The sequence below is a fragment of the Acinonyx jubatus genome, chromosome D2 (assembly GCF_027475565.1).
Source record: "Acinonyx jubatus isolate Ajub_Pintada_27869175 chromosome D2, VMU_Ajub_asm_v1.0, whole genome shotgun sequence".
Classification (NCBI taxonomy): domain Eukaryota; kingdom Metazoa; phylum Chordata; class Mammalia; order Carnivora; family Felidae; genus Acinonyx; species Acinonyx jubatus.
The window spans coordinates 29,028,482-29,056,248 of record NC_069393.1 but is presented as its reverse complement, the minus strand read 5'-3'; the positions used below and the strand labels follow the sequence as shown (position 1 = coordinate 29,056,248).

The 27,767-nt window shown below is 39.8% G+C and overlaps 1 protein-coding gene across 1 annotated transcript; it reads right to left on the bottom strand.

Moving 5' to 3' along the window:
- Positions 1-836: 836 nt before the first annotated feature.
- On the bottom strand, positions 837-27,767 carry DDX21 (DExD-box helicase 21). The gene is made up of 15 exons (XM_015063363.3): positions 27,597-27,767; positions 25,257-25,694; positions 22,931-23,006; positions 21,866-22,044; positions 20,293-20,410; positions 16,827-17,012; positions 15,579-15,724; positions 14,602-14,751; positions 14,053-14,214; positions 12,725-12,844; positions 11,589-11,662; positions 8,169-8,328; positions 7,223-7,357; positions 4,421-4,465; positions 837-3,608 (listed from the first exon to the last, which is right to left on the bottom strand). The coding sequence occupies exons 1-15, from the start codon at positions 27,681-27,683 to the stop codon at positions 3,339-3,341; spliced, it is 2,346 nt and encodes a 781-aa protein (XP_014918849.1). The 5' UTR covers positions 27,684-27,767; the 3' UTR covers positions 837-3,338.

Below are 27,767 nucleotides of genomic sequence, written 5' to 3'. Positions count from 1 at the left end.
GATTCTGTGTCTCCCTCTTGCTGACCCTCCCCTGTTCATGCTCTCTCTGTCTCAAAAATAAATAAAACATTAAAAAAAAATTTTTAGAATATTGAAAAATTATAAATAACGTGGCCATCCAGAGTCCTGGTTAAATAAATATATATTGACATATCCATTCTATACTACATGCCATGTAGTCATCAAAAATGCAAGACTGAGAGGTACCTGGGTGGCTCAGTCAGTTAAGTGTCTAACTTTGGCTCATCAGGTCATGATCTTGAGTTCAAGCCCCCCATCAGGCTCTGTGCGGACAGCTCGGAGCCTGGAGCCTGCTTCAGATTCTGTGTCTCTCCCTCTCTCTCTCTCTGCCCCTCCTCTCCTCATGCTCCATCAAAAATAAACAAACATTAAAAAAAAGAAAGTTTGGGTGGCTCAGTCTGTTAAGCGACTGACTCTTAATTTCAGCTCAGGTCACAATCTCATAGTTTGTGAGATCAAATCCCACATTGGGCTCTGCACTGGTAGTTCAGAGCCTGTTTGGGATTCTCTCTCTCCCTCTCTTGTCCCTATTATGCTTGCATGCACGGGTGAGCTCTCTTTCAAAATAAATAAACGTTAAAAAAAATATTGTAAAATCTGTACTTACAGAGAAGCATGCACACGTTGAGGGTAAAAAGCAATTCACAAAGCTGAATTATTCAAATCTCGTAAATAAATTGTTGGAAGAGATGCTCACAAAAAGGTTATGGAGTGACTATTATTTTTTCTGTTTGGATTTTTTCACCCATAATTTATTACTTTTAAAATAAAAATTTCATGCTATTCTCATTTTTAGGAAAAAAGCCACCAAAAACTTAAATAGTAAATACTAGTATTTTTATTCTGGCATAAAGCAGTATTTTATACATTAACTTACAGCATTTTATGTACAATTGTAAAGAAACTGCTGCACAGATAACTCCAATGTAAAAATGGATTGTATTTTAAAAGTTCATTGAGTCTGATACATTGGAAAATATTTTCTCTGTAGAAAATAGTAAAAACTGTAACATTTCCCAGCCTAACAAGCCCATTTAAATCAAAGAGCTGAATTATATATTTATAAATACAGCTTGAATTCTGGGATCCAGGAGAAACTTTAGCTTCATTTGTTGAAAACAGCCATGTTTTCCATAAAATTGTGTCAAGTGCAATTCCCACTAAACTTCCCCCTTACTCTTGATTTATGCCTGATTATTTTTCTGTGGGCTAATCCACATCAAGGTTTTAACTGCTCTTCCCTAAAGGACAGGTACTGTGTCCTTTGAATCTGCTTGATTAAATACTTTGGTTGTTATTAAAATATGCTCAGTATTTTGAGCAAAATTGAAATCTAATAAATTATAATCTACAAGACACATGAGTCGTCTGTTATCAAACACCTTCTCCTGTGGCTTGATGGAAGCCATGAGGAATGGGAGGAAAATGGTAAAATTGACAAGTATCAAGAAATAAAAGCCGAGATAATTGCTGAGAACACAGAGACATCCAGTTAGGACTGAAGGACAGAACTGAAGTCCAAACAGAGAAAGGACACATTGCCTCAAGCATCAAAGAGTTGAGCTGGCGGGGTACCTGGGTGGCTCAGTCGGTTAAACATCCGACTTTGACTCAGGTCATAATCTTGTGGTCCCTGAGTTCGAGCCCTGTGCCAGGCTCTGTGCTGACAGCTCAGAGCCTGGAGCCTGCTATTCTGTGTCTCCCTCTCTGCCCCCTCCCTGCTCATGCTCTCTGTCTCTCAAAAATAAATAAATGTTAAAACTTTTTTTTTTTTAATTTCATTTAAAGAGTTGAGCTGGCTATCTGAAACCCTTACTGCAAGATGATAAGAGTAAAATGCAGTTAGATAAAGAGAGCTGATGGAGCAAAAGAAACCAGGGCTTAGAAAGGCTTCAATTGTTCAAAAATAATCAAATGAAAACAAGACAGGCCATGTATTTTAACTTCTCCTATCAGAGTTTATTCCCTGAGAGTCTCAGTCCAGAATTTCTAGGAATTAAGGCAAGAAAACAATGCCACTCTTAAGCTCCTGCACCATGCAGAAAGTTTCCCAGAGAAGTAATATTTGAGAACTCACAGTTACCTGACCAGGGGCTATATAAAATTTGTCAGTTCCCTCAAAGCTACAACCAAAAATAACCATACACAGATTATCTTAAAAGGAAGTCTCTAAGCAGCTAAAACCTTTCAATGGAATAGCAGTCTAACAGAAATAGATCCTATACTGTGACTATAGGAACTAGGCCTCTGAGAAACCATTGGATCATTCTACCTAAAACTCCAGTTTACCCATTAGAAGTCAATTTCTAGAAACATTAATGACCTGTTGTTTACCATGAAAAGAATGCTTTTCATGTATTTTCACTTGCTCCTTTCTTTGCTCTTGAGATGAATGTTTCTTTCTCACATGTAAAAAAATATTTTCAGTGGATTTCCTGACTCTTGTCATCAATGCAAATCTCTGCCCCCCACTCCCTTAATTCCTTCTTGGTAAATAATGTTAATCTTCCAACAGGAAGTGGAGTACATTATCATCAAGCACCTATTATTCAGCCTCCTTACTTACAAAGAAAGTTACAGGGCCACCTTATATATTTGGAATTCCTTAAAGACACTTGTTTTTTATTAAAATACTTCTTTATATATACATAAATAGATAAAATCTGTGAAGAATTCCTGAAGCATGAATTCAGCTTACACTAAAGAGTTAAAAATGTATCAAAATGTACATAATGATGGCTAATCTACATAATGTCTCCCATCAAATTTATCACTGTTCTTCAAATCTAGAGCACATGCTGGCATAAAATGTATTGCATCCCAGCAATTTTGAAATATTGCTTCAAAACATTGCTCAGTACTATTTCTCAGAGGACATGTTACAGGACCACGTGAGTCACTGTTAGGCAGGTGGCTGAAGAATGCCAATTACAGGTAAGCCTCGACTGCTCAGAGTGCCTCTCCAGAGACTGCTGCATTCCCCATAGGTATTCAGGGAAGGACACTATTTAAATACAGAGACACCTCAACTTAAAAAGTATGGGCAAATACATGCTTGACTTGGTCTTATAACCTACAGACAATGCATCAGAATAAAAATATTACGAATTCATACATCTTTTCAAAAGAGAAACCTAATACAGAAACAGCAATAGTTACAAGTGATAATCATCAGATGGAAATCATTTCCATGAAGCTTGTCTCTCTGGAAGAGATGGGGACAAGGCAAGTGGTCAAGAAGGAAACACATGTGCTTTTAACTTCATAGGACAATCAGTGTTCAGTTCCATGTTGCCGTATGAATCCTCTATTTGAAATTACTGCCCAAATGCTTTACTGAAACTCCGCTTCTGGCCTTTGTTTTGGAATCTGTTACTTTTGTTGCCACCTCTTGATCGCTGTCCTCTGAAGCTTCGATTTCCTTCCCGTTGTCCCCTGAAGCTTCTGTTTCCTTCTCGCTGTCCCCTGAAGCCTCGACTGCCTTCCCGCTGTCCCCTGAAGCCTCGATATCCTTCCCGTGGTCCTTCTAGCTCTGGTTGCTCCGTGGCCACAGATAGCTGCCAGCGACGTGAATCATGCCATTTCTCCTGTGGACAGATAGTATTATTTTACCTGCTCTGATTTTTATTGAACTTGATTTTAAAAAGCATGAGAAAGACAGTATTTTTGCCCTTTCTCTAAAGAAAAGCCAGATTGATAATCTAAGTGTTTAAAATTTAAAAGGTCACTGGTTAGGGGCACCTGGGTAGCTCAATCAGTTAAGCATCCAATTCTTGATTTCAGCTCAGGTCATGCTCTTGCGGTTTGGGAATTCGAGTCCCGCATCAGGCTGTGAGCTGACAAGCGCGAAGCCTGCTTGGAATTCTCTGTCTCCCTCCCTCTCTGCCCCTTCCCTGCTCTCTTTCTCGCTCTCAAAAATAAATAAGCATCAAAAAAAAGCTTTCTTTAATAAAATAAAAATAAGAATAAATAAAAGGTCACTGGTTAAAAATAATACAACCTTCAGGGCGCCTGGGTGGCTGAGTCAGTTAAGTGTCTGTATCCCCAGCTGTCAGGTAGTAAAACATGCAAATATACCACAAACCCGTATCTCTCAGCAGTACTAAATGAAGATAGAGCAATTGAAGATGTCTATGTAAACCCCATACAACATACACAGGAGGAAAAAGCTAGATACTGTTCATAACTCTATAGATAAAGGAAAGAAGGAAAACAGGCTGAATAAGAAAAATATATGAATAAAAAGGCTAGGAGAAAAAAAATACTAAACTTCATTAACTCTTAATTGTCTTTTAGTAAAGGGACTAGAGCTACTGATTCCTTTTCCATTATTCTGTGTTTTCAATAATGAACGTTTTATAACTTAAATGTTAACTTCAAAATCCAAGAGAAAGAATACCTGTATTTCTGTTACTGCTGCAGTAGGGACATCAAAGCAAACCCCCTGGAAATCAAAACAAATGCCAAGTTAATTCAGCCTTTCACCACAATTGTCACTGTGCTCCAAAATACCATATAATATTCAAAATTATATTCAAAAACAAAACCAAAAAAACCCTCCAGGTATGAATTTTAGATGGGACTTTCAACCAATGCCAACGCATATCATACCTCCCAAAAGCACAACAGCAAAAACCCAAGGATACTTTAAAAAGGGAGTCAAAATGATTTAGAACTGGCTAGAGATCATTCTTGGCTATCATACTGCTAATTCCTCAAGTAGCTATTAGCTACATTTTAGAGCTGAAGAAACAGGTTTGGAGAGGCTAAGTCAAAGGCCCCCAGCTGGGCAATAGAGCAGGTTTTAAACATCCGTTCAGTATGGCCCCCAAACCAATGGTCTACATTAAAATACACTGCTTTCTGTAAGAAAAAGTGTCTACTATTCAGGATGACCTAACTAAAAGTAGAAAACTAAATGATTTTCCATTGTTAATTTTCTAGGTTTTCACAATTCACCTTGCTCTAATAAAAAGGTTTTTATAGCATTTTTGGGGCACCTGGGTGGCTCAGTTGGTTAAGTGCCTGACTCTGGATTTCAGCTGAGAGCACAATGTCACAGGTTTCTGAGTTCCGGCCTCTGTGATGACAGCATGATGCCTGCTTAGGATTCATTCTCTCTCTCTCTCTCTCTCTCTCTCTCTCGCTCTCTCTCTCTCTCTCTCTCTCCCCCTCTCCCTCCCCCTCTCCCTCTCTCCCTCCCTTCCCCCCCAGCCCTGCACGCACGCATGCTTTCTCTCATAAAATAAACATTTCTTTTTAAACAAAAAAATACAGGCTCCTGGGTGCCTCAGTTGGTTGAGAGTCCACCTTTTGATTCCAGCTCAGGTCACGACCTCACAGTTCATGGGATTGACCCCCGCACTGGACTCTGGGCTGACAGCGTGGAGTCTGCTTGGGATTTTCTCTCTCCCTCTCTCTCTGGCCCTCCCCTGCTCTCTCCTTCTGTCTCTAAAAATAAGTAAACTTAAAAATATATATTAAAAATACAAAAATAAACACTTTATAGGACCATAGCAGTGCCATCACCTGCAGTTAAGGAGATCCTATTTCTTGGTTTCCACAAATGTAGTTAGAACCACCCCTGCAACGGACACAGGCACTCCTCTTCCCTAGCTATCTTTAACTGCAACATTTTATGAGGAACACCCCACTTCCACCCAACAACTCACCCAACCATAACCACAGGTCGCATCAGGTACTGATGGATTTTGCCACTTGTGGGGATCATCATTCACAAAATTATTACGTATTTAACACCAGCCACTCACTGAAGTATAAAGATAACTAAAAAATCGTTTTTGCCCTTGAGTACATCATAGGCTTCAAGGCTCTCAGTCAATAAGCAAGCCCAGCAAGATAAAATTTGCCTGAATAAAGGCACGCCCTAAAAACCCTGAAGTATGGATATGGTGCCCCCAACTCTACTGTATGGCCAGGGAAAGCTTCACAGGGAGACTCAAGGTTAAGCCACACCATAAATAACGTGGAGGAAAAAAAAATACTATGAACACCGGGTTGAGCCACTTAGAATGACAGAAAGCAAGGTGTACTTGGCACTGCTAGAGTGGAGGTACTAGCAGTGAGGAGGCAGTAAGGGGAGCAGGAGCCTGCTCGTGAAGACTCATCCGCCATGTGAAAGCTGAGACCATAACCCATACTTAAGTTCCTTAAGGAGGTAAACACAGACATGCAGCGAGGTGATGATAAACCAGATCTGGTTCTGTAAGCAAGTGGTTTACAAAGTACAGTCTACGCCCCCCGGGAAACCTGAGATCTTTTGCGGAGGTTCAAAGTCAAAACAATTTTCCTAATACTAAAATATGTGTCCTTTCCACTCTCACGCTCTCATAAGCACACAGCGGAGTTTCCCGGACACCATTTACCCGTGATGCTACCACAGCTCTGATGGCAAATGGAACGGTATTCTTTGGTTTTCGAATTCCAGTTTTCATTTCTAACACAGTAAACACTAATAGATACAACCCACACAAACAAAAGCTTTTTGGTACTCTCACCATTCATTAAGAATGTAAAAGGGTCATGAGACCAAACAGTTTGAGAACTGTTGTGCTGGTCTACCATTAACTGACAGCAAGACTCAGAAGAAAGAACACCAGGTTTGGAAGGCAAGATTTAAAAATTTAGTTTTCGGGGCGCCTGGGTGACGCAGTTGGTTAAGCGTCCAACTTCACTCAGGTCGTGATCTCACAGTTTGTGAGTTCGAGCCCCGCCTCGGGCTCTGTGCTGACAGCTTGGGGCCGGGAGCCTGCTTCAGATTCTGTGTCTCCCTCTCTCTCTGCCCCTCACCTGCTCACACTCTGTGTCTCTATCTCTCAAAAATAAACAAACATTAAAAAAAATTTTTTTTAATTAAAATTTTAGGTTTGAATTAAAGATTCTGAATTCAATTTTGAATAATTTTATGTTGTTTAATAACCCCATCTGAGTAGAAATGTCAGGGAAGCAGCTGGGACTTCATGTCCGGCACTGCACGCAGATAGTTCAGGCTAAAGATACCAGATGAGGTAGTTGTCCATCACTAAGTGGCAACTGAGGGTCAGGGATGACATCGCCTAGCGAAGACTATATACAGAGCAAAAAGATGCACCATCCCCACACAACAGGGAGAAGCCCACATTTGGTGTTTTATTGTCCACATTAAGCTACTGAACCAAAGCAGGGTCACAACATTATTTACCTGCTTTCCTTTGAGAAAAACCATTCCCTTCACTTTGGAATCAATTTCTTCGCCCAGCTGTTCTTTAAGTTCTTTCCAAGCATAACTAATGTTTGGCATTTCAATCGAGCATCGTAAGATCATGGTCACAAAGCCCTTAGAGAAAAAAGGGGAACAAAATTAGTCTCAAAAACAAATCTAACTGATAAAAAAAATTGCCCTCATGTTTCTAAACTATTTCTGGAAAAGTTCCTCCTAAAAGCATACACCACTCTCCCAACACAATCACATAAATTAGTACAAGTAAGACTGGGAACTCTGACAAGACTGACGGTTTGTGCCAATGTTAGTACCCCAGTTGTGACATTATAGTTTTGCAAAATGATACCACTGAGGGAAATTGGACAAAGTGTACAAAGGAATTTCTCCATGTTACCTCTTAAAACTACATGTAAACCTACAATTGTCTCAAAAATTTCAATTAAAAAAAAAAAAAAGGAAAAAATGCATATGCCTTAAGTTTCTAGGTATACTGACCAAATGTATCATATGCTTTTATGTCTTTAAGTGGTTGAGGTTTTCTTTGGAGGATTAAAAAAACTGACATACAATTCACATACCATATCGTACACCATTTTAAAGTATACAATTCACGGGTTTTCAGTATATTCACAAGGTTTCAACCATCACCACTAACTAAAATTCCAAAATGTTTTATTACGCAAAAAATAAATCACATGCCCATTAGCAGTCAACGTCATTGCCCCCAACTGAGACAGTGGAAATGAGTAATCTACTTTCTTTCTCCATGGGATTTGTTTATATATATATATATATATATATATATATATATATCTACCTACCTTCATACAAAAGTTAAAACAATTGGGAAGTCTAACTGAACCCTTTTAAATCCTGCTCAAACTCAAAATTACCCCAAGTGTCAGAGTTCAACAGGAAGCCTTACCGCATCTGAGTTGATCAAAGAGCGCTGGTCTACTGACGTGGCACCTGAAATATGGGCCAGTGCTGCTGCTAAGGCTTCCACGGCTCCCTTCTCCTCTATCAGTTTCTCAGCTGACTGCTTGAAGTGACCAATGGCAGTGGGAGGCACAGAATCCAAAAGCCTATGGTGTGATTGAGTATATTTGTTAGGAGAAAGGAAAGAGCGGACATATTTCATTTTCAAGACAACAGCATCTCAAGATAAATCAGTAACTTCCAAACCACATCTTTTATATATCTAACATCACTTTGATGCAATGTATATGTATAATCACCACATTTCTGTAAAAATAAATCCATTCCTTAGGGTGCCTGGGTGGCTCAGTCAGTTAAGCATCCAACTCTTGATTTCGGGTCAGATAATAATCTCAGTTTGTGAGATCAAGCCCCATGTCGGGCTCTGCACTGACATTGTGGAGCCTGCTTGGGATTCTCTCTCTCCTTGCCCCTCCCCTGCTTATACTCCCTGTTCCTCTCTCAAAAGAGATAAATTAATTAAAAGATAAAAGAAAGAAAGCCATCCCTTTGATTACATCTAATTTGATTTTACTATCAAATTAAAGAAAGTTTCATTCTGGGGCACCTGGGTGGCTCACTTGGTTAAGCATCCGAGTCTTGATTTCTGCTTAGGTCATGATTTCAAGCCCTGTGTCAGGCTCTGCGCTGAGCATGGAGCCTGCTTAAGATTCTCTCTCCCTCTCTCCCCTGCTCGCATGCTCTCTAAAATTAATTAAACAAAGTTTTATCCCAAGGAAATAACAGAACAAATATCAAGATGTTCATCACCACAGTGTTATTTATGATATAGAAAGAGTATACTGACTTTGGCCTAGGTCTTGATCTCACGGTTTGTGAGTTCAGCCCCACATCCGGCATTATGCTGACAGCTCTGAGCCTGGAGACTGCTTTGGATTCTGGGTCTCCCTCTATCCCTATGCCCCTCCCCTGCTTGGGCACGTGGACTCTCTATTTCACAAAACTAAACATTAAAAAAAATTTTTTTAAAGGGTACAAAACATGTAAGAAAATGGGACTGGTTAAATAAACCATGAGACAGATATAATGGAACTCCATGCTGCTACTGAAAGTGATATTAAAGATGTTGAACATTTCTTTTCTTTTTTAAATTTATTTATTTATTTTCATAGAAAGCATGAGTGGGGGAGGGGCAGAGAAAAAGGGGGAGAGAAAATTCCAAGCCGGCTCCTCACTGTTAGTGCAGAGCCCAATATGGGGCTCAAACCCATGAACCGTGAGATCGTGACCTGAGCCAAAGTCCAATGCTTAACTGACTGAGCCACCCAGGTGCCCCTGAACATTTCTTACGATAATAAGCATATGCTACTTTACGGATCAAAAAATACTATAGCTATCTCCATTCTTTTTTTTAATTATTATTTTTTTAATATTTATTTTTGACAGAGAGAGAGAGACAGAGAGAGACAGAGCATGAGCGGGGGAGGGGCAGAGAGAGAGGGAGACACAGAATCAGAAGCAGGCTCCAGGCTCTGAGCTATCAGCACAGAGCCTGACATGAGGCTCGAACTCACAAACCACGAGTTCGTGACCTGAGCCAAAGTCGGACACTCAACCAACTGAGCCACCCAGGTGCCTTTTTTAACTTTTTTTTTTTAGTTTTAGAGAGGGAGAAGGAGCGTGCACGCACCCAAGCAGCGTAGAGGAACAGAGGGAGAGAGAAGAATCTTAAACAAGCTCCACACTCAGCATGGAGCCCGATGTGGGGCTCAATCCCAGGACCCTGGGATCACGACCTGAGCAGAAATCATGAGTTAGATGCTCAACCAATTGAGCCACAAAGAGGCCCCTCCATTCTGCAATAAAAAGGAAAAAAGACTTCTAAATCAGGTTAAAAATGATAAGGACTTTTTAATGAGACTACACACTTGTTAGAGAATCACTATTATCTTGGTGATAATAAATGTCACATCTTCAGAAGGACACAAATGAACAAGGCCACCCGAGGCAGCCTCTTTCAGCAAGACTGCCCCTTTACAGGACATCTTACATACACCACCAGCTTGTCCTCTTTTCTCCTTCCTGGCCATCTAATCCCAAATTTCCTGAAGTAGTGTCATAGGGAACCCTGTCTACAGAATACTGAAAGTATGCCATGCTAAAAAAAAATTTGAAAATTACTGAGTTAAATTATTTTCATTTGGAGAACTTTCCTGAGCCATTAATTAATATGGTAACACAAAGCATTTCCTTTGATCACAGACTTCTATTTACAAAAAATGTTTACTTATTTGAGAGACAGAGTGCACATACTCTAAACTCTGAAAAAAAAATTGTTTTTAAGTTTTCTTTATTCTGAGAGCGAAAAAAAAACAGGAGCAGGGGAAGGTCAAAGGAGAGAAAGAAAGCAGGAGCAGGAGACAGAGGAAAGAGCAAGAATCTCAAGCAGGCTCTGCACTGTTGGCATAGAACCTGATGCAGGGCTTGAACCCACGAACCATGAGATCATGATCTGAGCTGAAGTCAGATGCTCAACCGACTAAGACACCCAGGTGCCCCTCAGATTCAGTGGTTTTTTTTTTTTTTTTTAAGTTTATTTATTTTTGAAGAAGAGAGAGAGTGTGAGTGGGGGAAGTGTAGAGAGAGAGAGAGAAGGAGACACAGAATCTGAAGCCGGCTCCAGGCTCTGAGCTGTCAGCACAGAGCACAACACAGGGCTCTAATGACCTGAGCTGAAGTCGGACACCCAACCGAGTCACCCAGGCGCCCCCAGATTCAGTGGTTCTCTTAAGCAGAGAATGTAGGCCACCATTTGGAAACATTTGGAAAATAGTCAGGACCTTCTGGTTTTCGTAATGCCAACCCCACTCGCCCCCCAGCATACACCGCATAGCCAGAGATGCTAAACAACTAACTATCCATCAATTTGTAGCACAATCCCACGAAATGATTCTCTTGCCCCCAATGCCAGTAGCACCTCCAGTGACAAACACTGTTAGTTAATCTAATCCTCACCATCTCGGAGTAACTTAAAGAAATAATCAATTCATTCCCACCAGTTGAGGAACTAGATTGATGATGATGTGAAGTATAATCTTGTGACCCAATCTAATCAATCTCTACACGGTAAGTGCCCATACTGTATCTAAGATACGGTTCCTTAAAATGCCCAAGACAAACCAAACTATTAATAATGGTTTCTTCTGGTGAACAGGATTGGGTAGGGATAAATACAAATTAGGACTTTTGTTTTGTAAAATTTTACTTAAGCACAGTCTATTTTTATAACAAATAGGTTGTAAGTTGTCAATACATAAATCCGAAAGCCAAATCTCATTTCTGCACAAAGCTAGGCAGTAAATGGAACAAGCAGTACAACAGACGTAACAGTGGGTAGGAAACATACCTGATGGCATCTTTGCTGGAAGCTTTTATTATCTCCGTTGCAGAAGGAACACCTATTCGTTTAAATTTAATTCCCTACAAGAAAAAGAACCATAGTTTAATATACAATATGGCCATCAATTGTTTTCACTGAGATTAAATTCTCTAATTTTTTATATTACCAAACATACTTATTACACATTTAAAAGATAAACTTTTAATTTTAGAATGGTTTTAGGCTTACAGAAAAGTTGCAAATATAGTACCCAGAGTTCTGTACACTATGCACCGAATTTTCCTATTATTAGTACTATGGTACATTTGCCACAGGCAAGAAACCAACACTGCAGCATTACTATTAACTGAATTCCAGAGTTTATTCGAATTTCACTAGTTTTTCTCCAAATACCCTTATTCTGTTCCAGTGACACATTACATTCAGTGATCATATGTTCTTAGTCTCCTCTGATCTCTGGCAGTTTCTGCCTTTCCTGATTTTTCATGACCTTGATCGTTTTAAGGAGTGCTGGCAAAGTATTTTATAGAATTCTGTCCCTCACTGTGAGGCTGCCTCGGGTTCTTTGCATGCTCAAGACTGAGATTATGGATTTGGGGGAAGAAAACCAGAGATGAATGCTGTCTCATCACATCATTCTCAAGGCATATGCTAATCACTGCTGTTAATGACAATCACCCTGGCCGGGGAGTGCTTGCTTTCTGCACTGTAAAGTGCTCCTCTCCTCCAGAAGTCTGGATATGGGGAGAGATTAATCTGTCACAAAAACCAGTCTCCTCTCTCCATTTTAAATTTATCCTTTTGGTTTTTAAGTAATTCCTATAACCCCCTAATCTATGCTTAAATATTTGGGGTGTGTTCATGTTATCATTGTCTGAAAACTGCCTTTCAAACATAAAAATAACCCATGTAATTGTAAATATAAAAACAAAACCACTGCTTTCAAATGCAAACTTATTTCATTCAAAATGGGCTTTATGTTATAATACAATGTATAAAACAACATGTACCTAATAAGCTTTCAGTTATGGCAACATGCTAGAAATAAAAACTTAAAATTAATAAAAATCGAATAACAAAAAACAAAGACTGACTTTAGAATTCAACATTTGCTGAATAAAAAGCTAAGAACATAGTTTTACCGCTTTTTGCTCCACTTGTGCTAACTGATATTCTTCCTTGTGCTGATAAAAGCAGATGCAAATCCCCGTCCTTCCAGCTCTGCCCGTCCTTCCAGAACGATGAATGTAGGACTCCACATCCTATTGAAGTAAGAGACATGAGTGACACTGAACAAAAAGAGACAAAGACCTGAGTGGTCTATGCAGAGGCAAGTGTGGTGGTTTTAATCTACACCCAGAGTGTGCGGTTCTTTAGCACTTCAATTTAAAGTAAAGAACTGTGACCATTTTTAAACAAATCTCTAGAATAGCAGCTCCTATCCTATGGGCAAATCTGAAAAAAGCATCGTCTAAATAGTACTGTACTACAGAACCACGTAAGTAATTTCAATCTTCAACTCTGTAGTAACCCACTAAAAAGCTATAAAAAAAAACACTTAATGATATATCTTCTTTAACTCAATATATCTAAAAGTTATATCACTTCAATATACTGTCCACATAAAAAAACAGATCATTGAGATATTTTATTCTTTTTTTGTATGTCTTCAAAATCCAGAGTACATAATAGAAAGTTTAAAATATAAACAAAACCCCAATGTGTATATTACATTTAGAACACACATGTCAATTCAGACTGTTTCCAGTGCTGAACAGCTACACATAGCTGTGGCCATCAAATTGGACAGCACAGTTCTACAGGCTCCCTTAAACAACATGTATGTCACACACTAATCAGACTTCTTTTGTAAGAACTGGTGACTTCACAGTAATCAGGTATTTCTTCTATCATTGTAAAACAACCTTTAATCCTGAGGAATCTGCCAATTTGTGGGGGTCCTCACATTTGAAGTGATGGGAGCAGAGCAGGCTCCTTCAGACCAACTTTTACTTACAGGAAGCACTGTTCATACCACATAACCTGATGCTTCGGCCCCCTCCCTAAGAGGTTCTCATCACCCACAGAGGCTATTAATCACAGGTCTTTTTTCCCTTCTTTATCCTGTAGTTCATGGGTTTATGCTACCCTCACCCCGCCAGAGTCCTACCCATCTTCAAAGCCCAATTCATAACTGCACTACCTGCATGAGCCAACCAAAATTCCCTTCAACAAGAAACAATCTTTCCAGCCTCTGGCCACTGACCACATTTCCACTCAACTATCAGTTCTGAGAGAAGGACCTCAGAAGAGGTTTGTTTTAAAAATCACCACAGCTTCCTAGCACTCAAAAGAGACAGCTATTACTAACCACATGAAACTAGACCATACAACTTCCAATTTGTTTTAGTATCCTCTCCCCCCAAAAACCAAAACAAAACAAAACAAAACTGTAGTACAGAACACTTACCTTTGGTGGAGAACTCTGTACAACCAGATCAACCTCAGGGATGTCTAACCCACGAGCAGCAACATTGGTTGCAACCAAAACTCCAAAATCACCATTTCTAAAACCTTTCAGAGTGATTTCTCTCTGCTTCTGAGGAATATCTCCATGTAATGACTGGGCATCCTGCCAAAGAAATAAACTGGCATAAGAACACCAGATCCAACAATCCAGCTACTTTTAACACAACAAACCAGGCCTGTAAGGACATTCGGATTTTGGTGATAGTTCTGCTGAAAATAACGTAAAGGGAAAAACATATGCCTTACACGGACAAGCCTCAAATTTTTTCTACTCCTTGGTCGTTAGATCAACTGTGTCCAGCTATATTTACTAGGTAAAAAACACTACACAGACTGATCAAACCTACTTTGTCAGTGTAACCTTGGGTTTGAGACACTGTTTCCTCATCTGTGAGAGGAGACTGTCAGATCACGTGAACTCTAAAATGTTAATGGGGTCTATCAGTTGAAAGATGCTTCCTCCCTACAGGAAAAAGGGGGAAGAACCAACCTGCTTTATGGACACATTCTGTGACAACTCCTGGGCTTCTTTCTTGGTCTCGCAGAAGATGATAGTGCGCCCGTGAAAACCACTATATACTCGGATCACATCCCCAATAACTGCTGCCCTCTGAGTCCAGTGGCACTTGATAGCCAGGTGCTTATAGGAGTGGAAAAAAGATCTACTTAGTAAAGCCCACCTGGAACCGGAAATCACCTGCTCAACACTAGCGGTGCTAGAAGCAATTGTTTAATATGGACTAGAGCAGACTGCCGCCACCACTGTGTAGAGAAAAAAACCCAAACTCATTAACACAGGGAGCCATTCCCCTTTCTCCAAAGAGCATCTGGTTCCTCTGTTTTCTGAACTAACCAGGAAAACAAAAGAAGAAATGCCATTCCCTTGATTCCTACAGGAAACCAAGGAATTGACCAGAGAAAAATTTCAGTATTTTTTTTGTCCTTTCATCCACTTAAAACTGCGATTAGTCAGTTAGCGTGCATGTCTATTCCTTGGGTGAAAGGAATTCTAGGTGCTGGGCCCTAAAATGAAAACAGCTACAAAACAAAGTACTAGATATCTCTGCTGCCCTTGAGTGTTTAAATTCTAGGTGTTGGGGCACCTAGCTGGCTCAATTGGTAGAGCATGCAACTCTTGGGATTGTGCGTTTAAGCCCCACATTTTGTGTAGAGACAACTTAAAAACATAATCTTAAAAAAAAAAAAAGTCAATCAATTCTAGTGTAATTTCTTTCTATTTACAAAATTCAGACAGATAGATTCCGAAAGATTTTGAAATCAGAGTACCAGATAATGAAACTTAGAGAACACAGATAACCACACACAACGCAAACAGAAATAGATCTTTACTTGGATCCTCACATGAATTTAGTATTTATCTGGAAAAACAGTTTGTATTTTCCAGTCTTAATATTATCAGACAGGGAAAAAATGATATACAAAATTCTAACTGAATAAATCATTTACCTCCACAGTTATTGCCGTTTTCTGAGTCTTTTTACCAATGAGGTCCACCTGTTCATATGTAGATCTCATGTATTTCTTAGCAACGTTATATACCCAATGAGGGCAGGTTGCAGAAAAAAGCAATGTTTGGGGATTGTCTTCCGAATCTTTGGGAGGAAAAAAAGTCAGTATGAATAACCCAAATAAGCCTACACAGTACTCCACCTCACCCAGTTCTTCCCCAATCAACATGCAACAGCAACCGCCTGAGGCCAAGCCAGGCACTGATGACACAGAAATGAAAGACACAAAGATTCCTAATGGGCAAAGAAATACTTCCTATGTAATTTATGTAAAGGAGACATGAAATACCAAAAATACTTTAAAATTATTTTGCTTTCTGACCCTGGCCTTTATGAACCACGAAGGAAATCTGTCCATTATGAGACCTGTCACCTGGAAAACACCTGTTCATCAAGACCAGTAACCACCTCGTTTAGATCACTAAGTAAATAACCTACAATAAACACCAACACAGATTAGATTCTATATTCGTCTCTACTCTCTAGCATTTCCTGAGTATTTTGAGTTTAGAATTCCAGTCTATTCATTCTTTGAGGTCAGGTACTAAAAAACTTCCCTAGCCCCACCCCAGCCCCCCTTTTTTAGTTTGCTCTTTGAATAACACTGCATTTTCATACAGTATTTCAAATGGTGGGGTAAATAAGTAGAGCCCTTTTGGAGAGCAACTTGACAATGTACATCGAGAAACATGAACTATTTATAACGTTCAACTCAGTAACTTCATTTCTGGACATCTACCCTAAAAAATAAATTCCAAATACTGAGGCGTGAAGGAAGCTATGTGCATACAAATGTCTATAGGCAGAATTATTTGTATTATCTAAAAATCAAAATACACAGATGGAATTAAATCATGGCAAAACCTCTTCATGGAGTGTAATGCCAAATTTTTATATGCATGATAAGATTATAATTAACACACACACATATGCAACAATAGTACAAAGTCAGGAAGAAACAGACCAAAAGCAAAACACGCCAAGCTGGCAGAGTATCAAATTTTCTTCTTTTATCTTTTACTTTCCCCATTATTATGTGATAAATCGTGGTTTGTTTTTTTTTTTTTAAGTTTCCTAAATAAAATAAATCATCCCCCAATTTAAGGCTTCATTTAACTCTTAGAAGACCACTTAATCACCACCCTTCCTGTAATCCTTTTATCACTTCCTTGAATTTGGAGCTTACCTTTCTTGTATGCCACACTTAAAATCTCTTCCACTTGATCAGCAAACCCCATATCTAACATCTGGTCAACTTCATCCAGGACAACATGCTTAAGTTTGGTGAGATCTAGCTTGCCATTCTGCAGGTGGTCTTTGATACGACCTGGGGTCCCAACCAGGATATCAATCCCATTCCGCATGCGTTCAACTATAAAAAACATCAATAAGATATACTAGGTTTTAAATCCTTTTGTTAGTCTCAGGTACCAATTAAATATATTTTTATTCTAAAATGTTAACTACAATACAAGGTAATATGCTAAGTATCAAAGATAAAGATACTCAAGGCACTCCTTAATCTAGTGGGAAGAACAGATAAGAAGTGACAGTCCAGAAAAATGCACCAGTGGGAGATGGAAGCACCAGGAAAGAAGGACTTCCTTGGTAACACAAAGTGTCAAGGTTTCACAGACAAACTGAGAATGAGAATCTTTTTTTTGTTTAAGTTTATTTATTTTGAAGGAGACAGGGAGGGAGAAAGGGGGGGGGGGAGAGGGAGAGAGAGAGAGAGAGAGAGAGAGAGAAAGAAAGAGCAAGCGAGCACGAGTGGGGGAGGAGCAGAGAGAATCTCAAGTAGGCTCCACGCTCTCAGAGCAGAGCCCAACATGGGGCTCAATCCCACAAACCATGAGATCACGACCTGAGCTGAAATCAAGAGTTGGTCACCCAAGTGACTGAACCACCCGGTGCCTCTAGAATGAGAATCTTAAAGAAATACAAGCAATCTCTATCAAAATAACCCAGCATTCTTCACAGAGCTAGAATAAACAATCCTAAAATTTGTATGGAACCAGAAAAGACCCGCATAGCCAAAGCAATCCTGAAAGAGAAAACCGAAGCTGGAGGCATCACAATCGCAGACTTCAAGCTGCATTACAAAGCTGTAATCATCAAGACGGTACGGTATGGGCACAAGAACAGACACTCAGATCAATGGAACAGAACAGAGAACCCAGAAATGGACCCACAAACTTATGGCCAACTAATCTTTGACAAAGCGGGAAAGAGTATCCAATGGAGTAAAGACAGTCTCTTCAGCAAATGGTGCTGGGAAAACTGAACAGCGACATGCAGAAAAATGAACCTGGACTACTTTCTTACACCATACACGAAAATAAACTCAAAATGGGAAAAACTTAAATGTAAGACAGGAAGCCATCAAAATTCTCGAGGAGAAAGCAGGCAAAAACCTCTTTGACCTTGACCGCAGCAACTTCTTAACACGTCTCCAGAGGCAAGGGAAACAAAAGCAAAAATGAACTCTTGGGACCTCATCAAAATAAAAAACTTCTGCACAGCAAAGGAAACAATCAGCAAAACTAAAAGACAACCGATGGAACTGGAGAAGATATTTGCAAATGACATATCAGATAAAGGGTTAGTATCCAAAATCTATAAAGAACTTAGCAAACTCAACACCCAAAATACAAATAATCCAGTGAAGAAATGGGCAAAAGACATGAATAGACACTTCTCCAAAGAAGACATCCAGATGGCCAAGCAACACATGAAAAAAATGCTCAACATCATCGTCAGGGACATATAAATCAAAACCACAATGAGATTATCACCTCACTTCTGTCAGAATGACTAACATAAACAACTCAGGTAACAACAGATGCTGGCGAGGATACGGAGAAAGAGGATCTCTTTTGCATTGCTGGTGGGAATACAAGCTGGTGCAGCCACTCTGGAACAGTATGGAGCTTCCTCAAAAAATTAAAAATAGAACTACCCTAGGACCCAGCAATTGCGCTAGTAGGTATTTATCCAAGGGATACAGGTATGCTGTTTTGAAGGGGCACATGCACCCCGATGTTTATAGCAGCACTATCAACAATAGCCAAAGTATGGAAAGAGCCCAAATGTCCATCGACGGATGAATGGATAAAGATGCGGTATATATATACAATGGAGTATTACTCAGCAATCAGAAAGAATGAAATCTTGCCATTTGCAACTATGTCGATGGAACTAGAGGTTACTATGTTAAGCAAAATTAGTCAGAGAAAGACAAACATCATATGACTTTACTCATATGAGGAATTTAAGATACAAAATAGACAAACTAAGGGAAGGGAAGCAAAAATAATATAAAAACAAAACATAAGAGATTCTTAAACATAGAGGACAAACAGAGGGTTGCTGGAGGGGTTGTGGGAGGGGGGAAGGGCTAAATGGGTAAGGGGCATTAAGGAATCTACTCCTGAAATCATTGTTGCACTATATGCTAACTTGGATGTAAATTTTAAAATAATTAAAAAAAAAAAAAAAGGAAGAAAGAACTGTATACACAGTAGGGTAATCAGGTATAGAAAGAATGAGACAGGGTAGAAGGGTAAGTATTCCCAGAAGGCACAGAGATGTTCAAGAAAATGGAATTCAGTATAATGAGGTGAGGTGGTTAATAATACAATTTTTTACTCAACTGCTCTTGCAGTCTAGGGGTCTCACCAGGCACTCTACATTCTCCAATTCAATCCTCATAACACCCCTGCAGGGTGAATTCACTAAACTTATTTTTTCACACAAGCAAACGAAAAGAAAAATCAAGCACCCTGAACTTCAAATCACACTGTGAGCAGAGTCTAAATTCAAACGTACACTTTTCTGATGCCAAAGCCTAGTTCACTCAATCAAAGCTGGAAAGAAATAGTCACAAGCATTTCATGCCAATACTAACATTTTTAATGTCTTAAATCCCTTCCTGAATTATATTATCTGCTCTACCTAATAAAGCTTCCAGGTCTTGAACTGGTAAGTAATGGAATCCTACAATAGGGGCCTGTAACATTTGGCCCCTGGGCTCAGAGGAAGGCCCGCCTACAGCAAGAAAGAAACAAAGGCCCCAAAGCAGCCAGATCCATCCTCTTTGACAGATAAAAAGAGTAACTCTGAATCATGACCTTCTAGTTCTAAGAGCCCCTGGACTCTATCCTCTTGGGTTCAGTAAGATACCTTTGTAGCCTCCTTTAGATAAACATAGGCAAATAACACAAAACTCCAAAGAACTATATACAGGATTTTACGCATCATTATGCAGGACGATGTTCTTGATCATCTTTAAACAGTAATGACGAAAGAGGGGCGCCTGGGTGGTGTTGGTTGAGTGTCCAACTTCAGCTCAGGTCATGATCTCATGGCTGGTGAGTACGAGTCCCGCACTGGGCTCTATGCTGACAGCTCAGAGCCTGGAGCCTGGTGCTGTATCTGCCTCTCTCTCTGCCCCTCCCCTACTCACACTCTGTCTCTCTCTGTCTCAAAAACAAACAAACATTAAAAAAAACTTTTTTAAAAAGAATGATGACAAAAGAAAACTACTATAAATGACTAAACCAGGTAAAGACAGATGTCAAGATCAGAGAAAGCCTACCAGGGCACCCAACAATGGTTGACATTTTCCTTCCCTCACTTTTCGATTTACTTACTTTGACCTCCATAGGGAGTTCCACCATAAAAACAAGCCACTGCCAGCTTTCTTGTGATGTCACTGAAGTCTCTGCTTACTTGATTGGCCAACTCCCTTGTGGGTGCAAGAACCAGTACCTGAAAAGGAAAAACTAATCATTGAATTCAAAGTATTGTGAAGTACTTGTTTCTTAACAAATTTGAAATTCATCAGAAGGTTCAACTCATCCTACCAAGTATTTTCAAAACATCTATTATGTGCTTTGCAACATAGTTTCGTGTGGGGAAGGATCATAAATGTAATACAGTCCCTGACAAATCTACTCAGAAGAAAAGTTTGTGATCCTACCAATCAGAAGAGAAGTAGATGCCCAAACATGTGGTGCTCCGGAGGGCTGCCCAGAGTAGGCTGGAGGAAGTGGGGAGTTTCATGGAGCTGTTACTACTTAAAAAAACCATTCCAGGAAAAGCAACAACTCGAGCAAGGAGTAACACCACTGAGGATAACAACATTAGCTAATCTTTGAGTTTTTACTGTCTCAGGCTCTACTACACACTTACTACACATTCTTCTGTAATTCTCACAAGTTACTGACCTACCTGACAACTGTACCTATAGTAAACACACACAAGATTTTGAACCAAAAGGCTAAGAAGCAAAGCCTGGATTTAAATTCAAACCGCTGGGCTCCAAAACCTGTCGACTGAACGTCTACATTACAGTAAACTTAAAGTAGAACAAAGACAAGTTAAGGCAGGACCAACATGGTGAGGGGCTTTGAATCCCAGAGCAGTCGGAGTTTGACCCAACAAGACATAAAACGTGAAACTACTACAGATCCTTAAGTAGGGTAACAGCATGAAGCAAGTGTGACTTAAGAACAATGTTCACTAATTCATCAGATACATTCATCCAACAGATATTTACTGAACATCCACTACGTGTAGGCTGGAATAACTCCAAGTGCGGGAATAATTCATTTGTTTAATGCTGCATTTGTTTACAGCAATAAACAATGAATTAATGAGGGGTGAGTATGGACACTGGAAGGCCAGTAAACAAATGGGGCAGGGCCAGAAAGTCAAGCACAAGAACCCATAACCATGATGACCACATTGGCATTTCAGTGAGGTTAAGGTTTGTCAAATGCCAGTTTCTCCAGAAATGAACCTGATGAGCACCAGCCTGACAAGGAAGCTTGGCCTCTTCACCTCTTTGAGTACCCCTCCTTCTACTCATGCATTTCTACTTAAAACTGCTTTCTCCATCTAGGCAAAAATGGTCAGACACTTGATCAAACCTGTGAGCTGCAGGGGCATCTAATAGTTTGAAGGGAACACAAACAGCATTAATAATACAGGCAGTCACAACCATGGGGCAGATTACAATATTTAAATACACAGGTTTGTGGCCAACAATCTTAAGAGAATAATCCTGCTTTAGCTTCAAATAAAGATCTCAAGATACCAAAAAAAAAAAAAAAAAAAAAAAAAAGGAAAGGAAAGGAAAAGGAAAAAACACTTTAAGGAGAACCCAGTAAAAAACTATACTACAGAGTTGGAGCCCCTGAGGTCTGTGTTAAAGATAGTTACCCGAGGGGCACGGCCTCTTTTCCGGTCTTGTAGTTCTCCCTGAAGTTTCTCAATCAAAGGGATGGCAAAGGAGAAGGTCTTCCCGGTTCCTGTCCGTGCCTGTGCAATTAAGTCCTTTCCACTATAGACATGGTGAAATGTCTTTGCTTGTATCGGAAACAGAAAGGTCACCCCACGGCCTGTGAACAAATTTACCATGTTACCTGACATTGCAGTTCTTAAAATCCCAGCCATGTTTCTGGTCCTAGAGAATTAAAGAATTCTACTTTCTTGTCAATATCTACAAAGTCAGGCTCCAATGTATTCTGGTAGTGAAGAATCTGCTTGACTGAAAAATATCAACAAACTTTAAAGTACCAAATTAGGGGTGCCTGGGTGGCTCAGCTGGTTGAGCGTCCAACTTGATTTTGGCTCAGGTCACGATCCCAGTGTCCTGGGATTGAGCCCCACATCAGGCTCCGTGCTTAGCATGGAGCCTGCTTGAGACTGTCTCTCTCTCTCTCTCCCTCTGCGTCCCTCCCCTACTCTTGCACTCTCTAAAAAATAAAAAAAAAAAATTAAAGTACCAAATTATAGCAAACATTTTTTTTTAGAATTTAGTTACTTGTCATGTAATCTCATCCATAGGTCAACAGAAGCCCCAAATCTGGATTTGCAGTCCAGACTATGCCACACCTGATGCAGAAAACACCTACCCACACATGTGACTACCTAGTTTGTTCAGAGGCACACCGCTAGGCTGAGTTCTGAGTCAAGTTGGTATTATGAAGAGATGCCTCATGAAGCGGGAGAGAATAACAAAGAAAATACGAACGAATAAATGGCATGAACCATTTATTTGTACCAGAACAATCAGTCCTCACACTTCTGAATACACACATTGGTTTGAATAAAATTTAATCACCTATTTAAGAGACAGCAAAGCCATCACCAGTATGGTCCTATACTATATATACAGATCTAAGTTATTATGTGGTTCCACATATTGTCCTTCATCTCAACAAAAATAGTGGAGTGCTTCCAAATAATATACAGTAACATTATACAATAGTTCCAAAATATTACCTTTGAGAAGTTTAATGGTCTCTTCAGATATGGGAAAATTAGAGAAAGCTCCTTCTTTTTGTTCCACAGGTATTTCCTATCAAGTAAAGGGCCACAGAAAGAAATCAGTAACTTTAATCCCACAGGTAGTCACAGAGACGCCTTCTGAGAAAGAAACAAAAGAACCTATTCGAAAACATCTCTTCTAAATCAACCACAAAGACAGAGAAACTTTGGTAGGTAAATTAAGATCCAAAAAGGAAATCATAATCATCTATAAAACACTAACAAAAGGAAAATGCAAATATATACTGTAGATATACTATGTGTGGCTAGTAAAGGCAGATTCAGTCTCAACTAAGAACTATTCTGTTGCCATCCCATACCAATATATAGGAGTCCTCCATTATCCACAGGGGAGACCCCTAGTGGATACCTGAATAGTACAGAACCTTAAATATACTGTTTTCTACTATGCACACATACCCAAGATAAAGTTTAACTTATAAATTAGGCACAGTAACAAACTAATGACAATAACTAATAATAAACTGGAACAATTATAATAGATCATGATAAAAATTATGCAAATGTGGTCTCTCTCTAAATATCTTCCTGTACTGCACTCATACTTCTTGTGATGATACAGGATTGATAAAATGCCTATGTGATGACATGAAGTGAGGTGAATGACGTAGGCATTGTGATGCAGCATCAGGCTACTACTGTCCTTCTGACAATGTGTCAGGAGGAGAATCATTTACCCTTGAACGTGGTAGACAGGGGGCAATTGAAACCCCAGAAAGAAAAACATCAGATGAGGGGGGACTACTATACTGCTGAACAGGTCATTAACCCTTTTGCATAGCCACATCTTTCACATATATTCACAGAAAATAAGAAACAAACATTTACGACAAAGTGGTCACTGTGGCATTATTTGATAGTAAAAAATTTAAATGCTCAATACAGGAATTAAGTGATTTTCTAAACATTTATATAATGGATTATGGAACCAATGAAAATATTTATTATTTAGGGGTGCCTGGGTGGCTCAGTCGGTTAAGCGCCGACTTCGGCTAAGGTCATGATCTCGTGGTTCACGGGTTCAAGCCCCCATCAGGCTGTGTGCTGATAGCTCAGAGCCTCGAGCCTGCTTTGGATTCTGTGTCTCCCTCTCTCTCTGCCCCTCCCCCGCTCATGCTCTGTCTTTTCTTTTTCTCAAAAAGTAAACATTAAAAAAATAGAATATAATGTTTAAATAAAAGTGGAAAGGCAGGAGACAAGATTGCATATAGTACAATCCTAATCTGATAAAAAATAGTTATATATATATAAAAAGTTATATATATATATAAAGTTATATATATATATATAAAGTTATATATATATATATAAAGTACTGTAAAGAAACAGCATTCAACAACAGGTTACCTCTATACCTAATGAGTATTTAATATTTACTGAATTAATGAATGCTGAAATTCTAGGGAACTTTTTGTTTTTAGCAAACAAAATGTTTTTATGTTTTTTATTATTTTGAAAGAGAGACAGCAAGGGGGGAAGGGGCAGCAGGAGAGGGAGACACAGAATCAGAAACAGGCTCCAGGCTCTGAACCGTCAGCACAGAGTCTGACCTGGGGCTCAAACCTACAAACCATTAAGATCAGAACCTGAGCCAAAGTCAGATGCCATCCAGGTGCCCCAAATTTCTATATTTTCCTAATTCTGTAAATCACTTATTTATAATCAGGAAAAAAATTTATTTATTTACCTATTTATTTTGAGGGGCACCTGGATATGAACCAAAGAAAAAAAATTTAAATGTTGATTATGACCTATGGCAAACAGAAAATTATTAGAATTAGGATTTCTTTGATGACTGAGTTTCTGAAAGGTAACAGAACTACTTCCAAGTGGACATCCAATCATCGGGTTCAACTTGAGTTAATGGCCAAACAAAAACTTATGCAAAATCAAACAAAATATTTTTCAGTAGCTCTACTAATTAAGATTTTTTGGTGAAACCCCTCAGAGGGAATAACTATCTGCATAACTATAATCTCTCCTTTTAATTTCTGACTTGCAAATAAGCAGACGTGGAGAGAAGACATTCCCTAAACTTAAATAGGCCTGTTTCTTTGCAAAGGAAACATTCTAACTTTAAGCTATTTTTAAGATGAAGTCTTACCCTGAATGCAGGCAGCATGCAGCTCAAGGGACCCCTCATAAAGTGTCAACACATCAAATTTTCTCCTGCTTCTGTTGCCTCTAGGTAGCAATTACCTACTTATTTATCTGAAACCACAATGAAAGATACGCTCTACATATGAAAATGCAACTTTACCTGCTCTAATTCACTGTTACTTTCTTCACTGGAGTTAGAGACAGGTCCAGAATGAGGGAATCCATTCTTCAGTTTGGGGCTTTTCTCTCCAATGTCTCCATTCATTTCCTTTTCTTTTTTCATCTTCTTCGGCTTAGGAGCACCTATTTCTTCTTCAGAAGGCTCCTCACTTTTCATTACTTTTTTGGTTTTAGGAGAAACAACTTTCTTTTCAAAGGACTCCTTTGGTTTCTTCACACTTTTGGTTTTAGGAGAAATAATGTCATCCTGAGATGGCTCCTCTTTCTTTTTTGCCTTTTTGGATTTAGGAGAATTCATGTCAATCTCAGAAGACTCGGCTTTCTTTTTAATTTTTTTGGCTTTGGGGGAAATAGTTTCTTCCTTTACTTCTGTTGCCTCTTCAGTCTTATTAGACTTTGGCTTCTCTTTTTTACCCTTCTAAGAAATTAAAAAATACAAACTACTGAGCAAAGCATGTATACACTTGTATGATGCATCATTTCTCGATTATTTCAAGATCATGTAATTATGAAGAACACAATTTTGGGGCATTTTTCAACGTCTGTACCTTCTCCTTTCAATAAGACAAAACACTATGCTTTTTAGTACCATTTCTTAGTTATATGGAAATAAGTACATTGTATATCAATGACTTCATGAGCTCAGAAGAGAATGCCTCTTGGCAACTATTTAATTTACGCTGGTTGAACAAGTTGTAAACTCAAGTTTTCATAAGGGATTTGGGGTTTCTTATGGGATGCTCCAAGAGTCGTCAAGAGGTACAACTACAGAAAGTGATCAAGTACAGTTTAATTTAATTCTAATAGAGCAATAAGGCCACATATGTCCACAGATGGACAATATTAAGCAGATTTCTTTCTCTGCTAGAATTCATAATATCTGTCTTGGCTATGTGACAAGTGCAAATGAATTTATAGAGACACTTTATGAACCAAAAAGCTATAAAATCCCACAATCTATCACCCCACAATCATCACGCGATAAGAAAAAAAAGATGATCTAATTTAAAGAGGAAAAAAAAGCATAAGTTACTAGGAAATGGAATGGGTGAAACCTCAAAGCCAAATCAGACCACAGCTCCTACCTGAAATGTGTGACCTTTTCCAACTTTTCCTATTCCTGAAAGTTAATTACTTAATATTACTGAAATCAAATAGACAGGTGCTTAGCCTCTGTTAAAACCTTTCTGAAAGGCCAATCACAGAAATATGAAGACTAGAACATTTAGCTGAAATCAGCCTCCCGGAAACTTCAGGCCCCGCCTCCACTCTCAAATCACAGATGAGGGTGATCTTTCCCACATGATCATCTTTCAGACATCTGAAAAATAATCTGGTCTCCCCACAAGATTTCAGTTCTTTCATCCCTTCGCTCCACTAAGTAAGAGGATTTCCTAACTCAGTGGCCTCTCTTGGAATGTAATGGAGTTTGGCCGCGTCCCTCTTCACTTGACCATCCCACAACTGAATACCTTCACTGACGCTGAGCAGGCAAACCAGGACCACTTCCTCCCCACCTGTGGGGACAAGTCTGTGCTCCCTCGGCTGCCTACAACGCCAAAATATTGCTGTTGTAAAAGCTCCCCATCAAAAAGGCCCATAAACAGCCAAGGAAAGAAAATTCTAAATCATGTAGGATACAAATTCAGGGACAATGTTTGTTCTCACTGACTGACCTTATTTCAGAACAGACACCCAATCACAAGTGAAATCGCTAAGGAAGTAACAGTAAAGAGGCAGACAGGTATCAAGGTAACTTAAGACCACTACACACTGCTGGCCTCTATCAAAAATACGGTGTGCCGTTAGCACCACAACACGTTACATTTCCACGGGAAATCTGGTCAATAGACCTTAAGCCGAACTGAATTACTTCATCTTCTAAAGGTTGCTTACCGAAAAACAAACTGTATTTCCGGAACTACTAAAATGTCACTGCTCACGCCGCCCACGTGTGCAGGTGGGTTTGAGGTGTGGCTAGTCTAGGCTAAAGCTTCAGTCTCTACCAGGACTGACAATTCCCTCCGCGCACGCTCAAACCCGGTCAGGTCTGAACCTGAGCTAGCAACGTGGGGCCCAACCGTGAACATCTTACTGCACACCAGGTGCGGGGCGCCCAGACTCCAGAACCACATGGGAGCGGTGCTCACCCCAGCTCCGGTCCGCCTGCGCCCGTCGCCGGCACAGCTCCCCGGCGCCCCAAGGCCGGGCTCTGGACGCGCCGGGTCCGCGTGTGCGCCACGGGCTCCTTAGCCGGACCCCCGCCCATCCTGTACCCCACTCCTCTCAGCACCCTAGCACCCTCAGCCCCCGATGGCACCTTCGCATTCTGCTTTCGCGGTGTCTCCAGTTTTTCCATGGCCGTGTCTGAGTCCAAATCCACGTCACTAAGGAGTTTCCCCGGCATCTTTCAGCACAAGCAACTGAGGCCGACCAGTCAGTTCCACCGCGTGGAGAGGAAGAGACAGTACTACCCATTTAGCCCACCCAC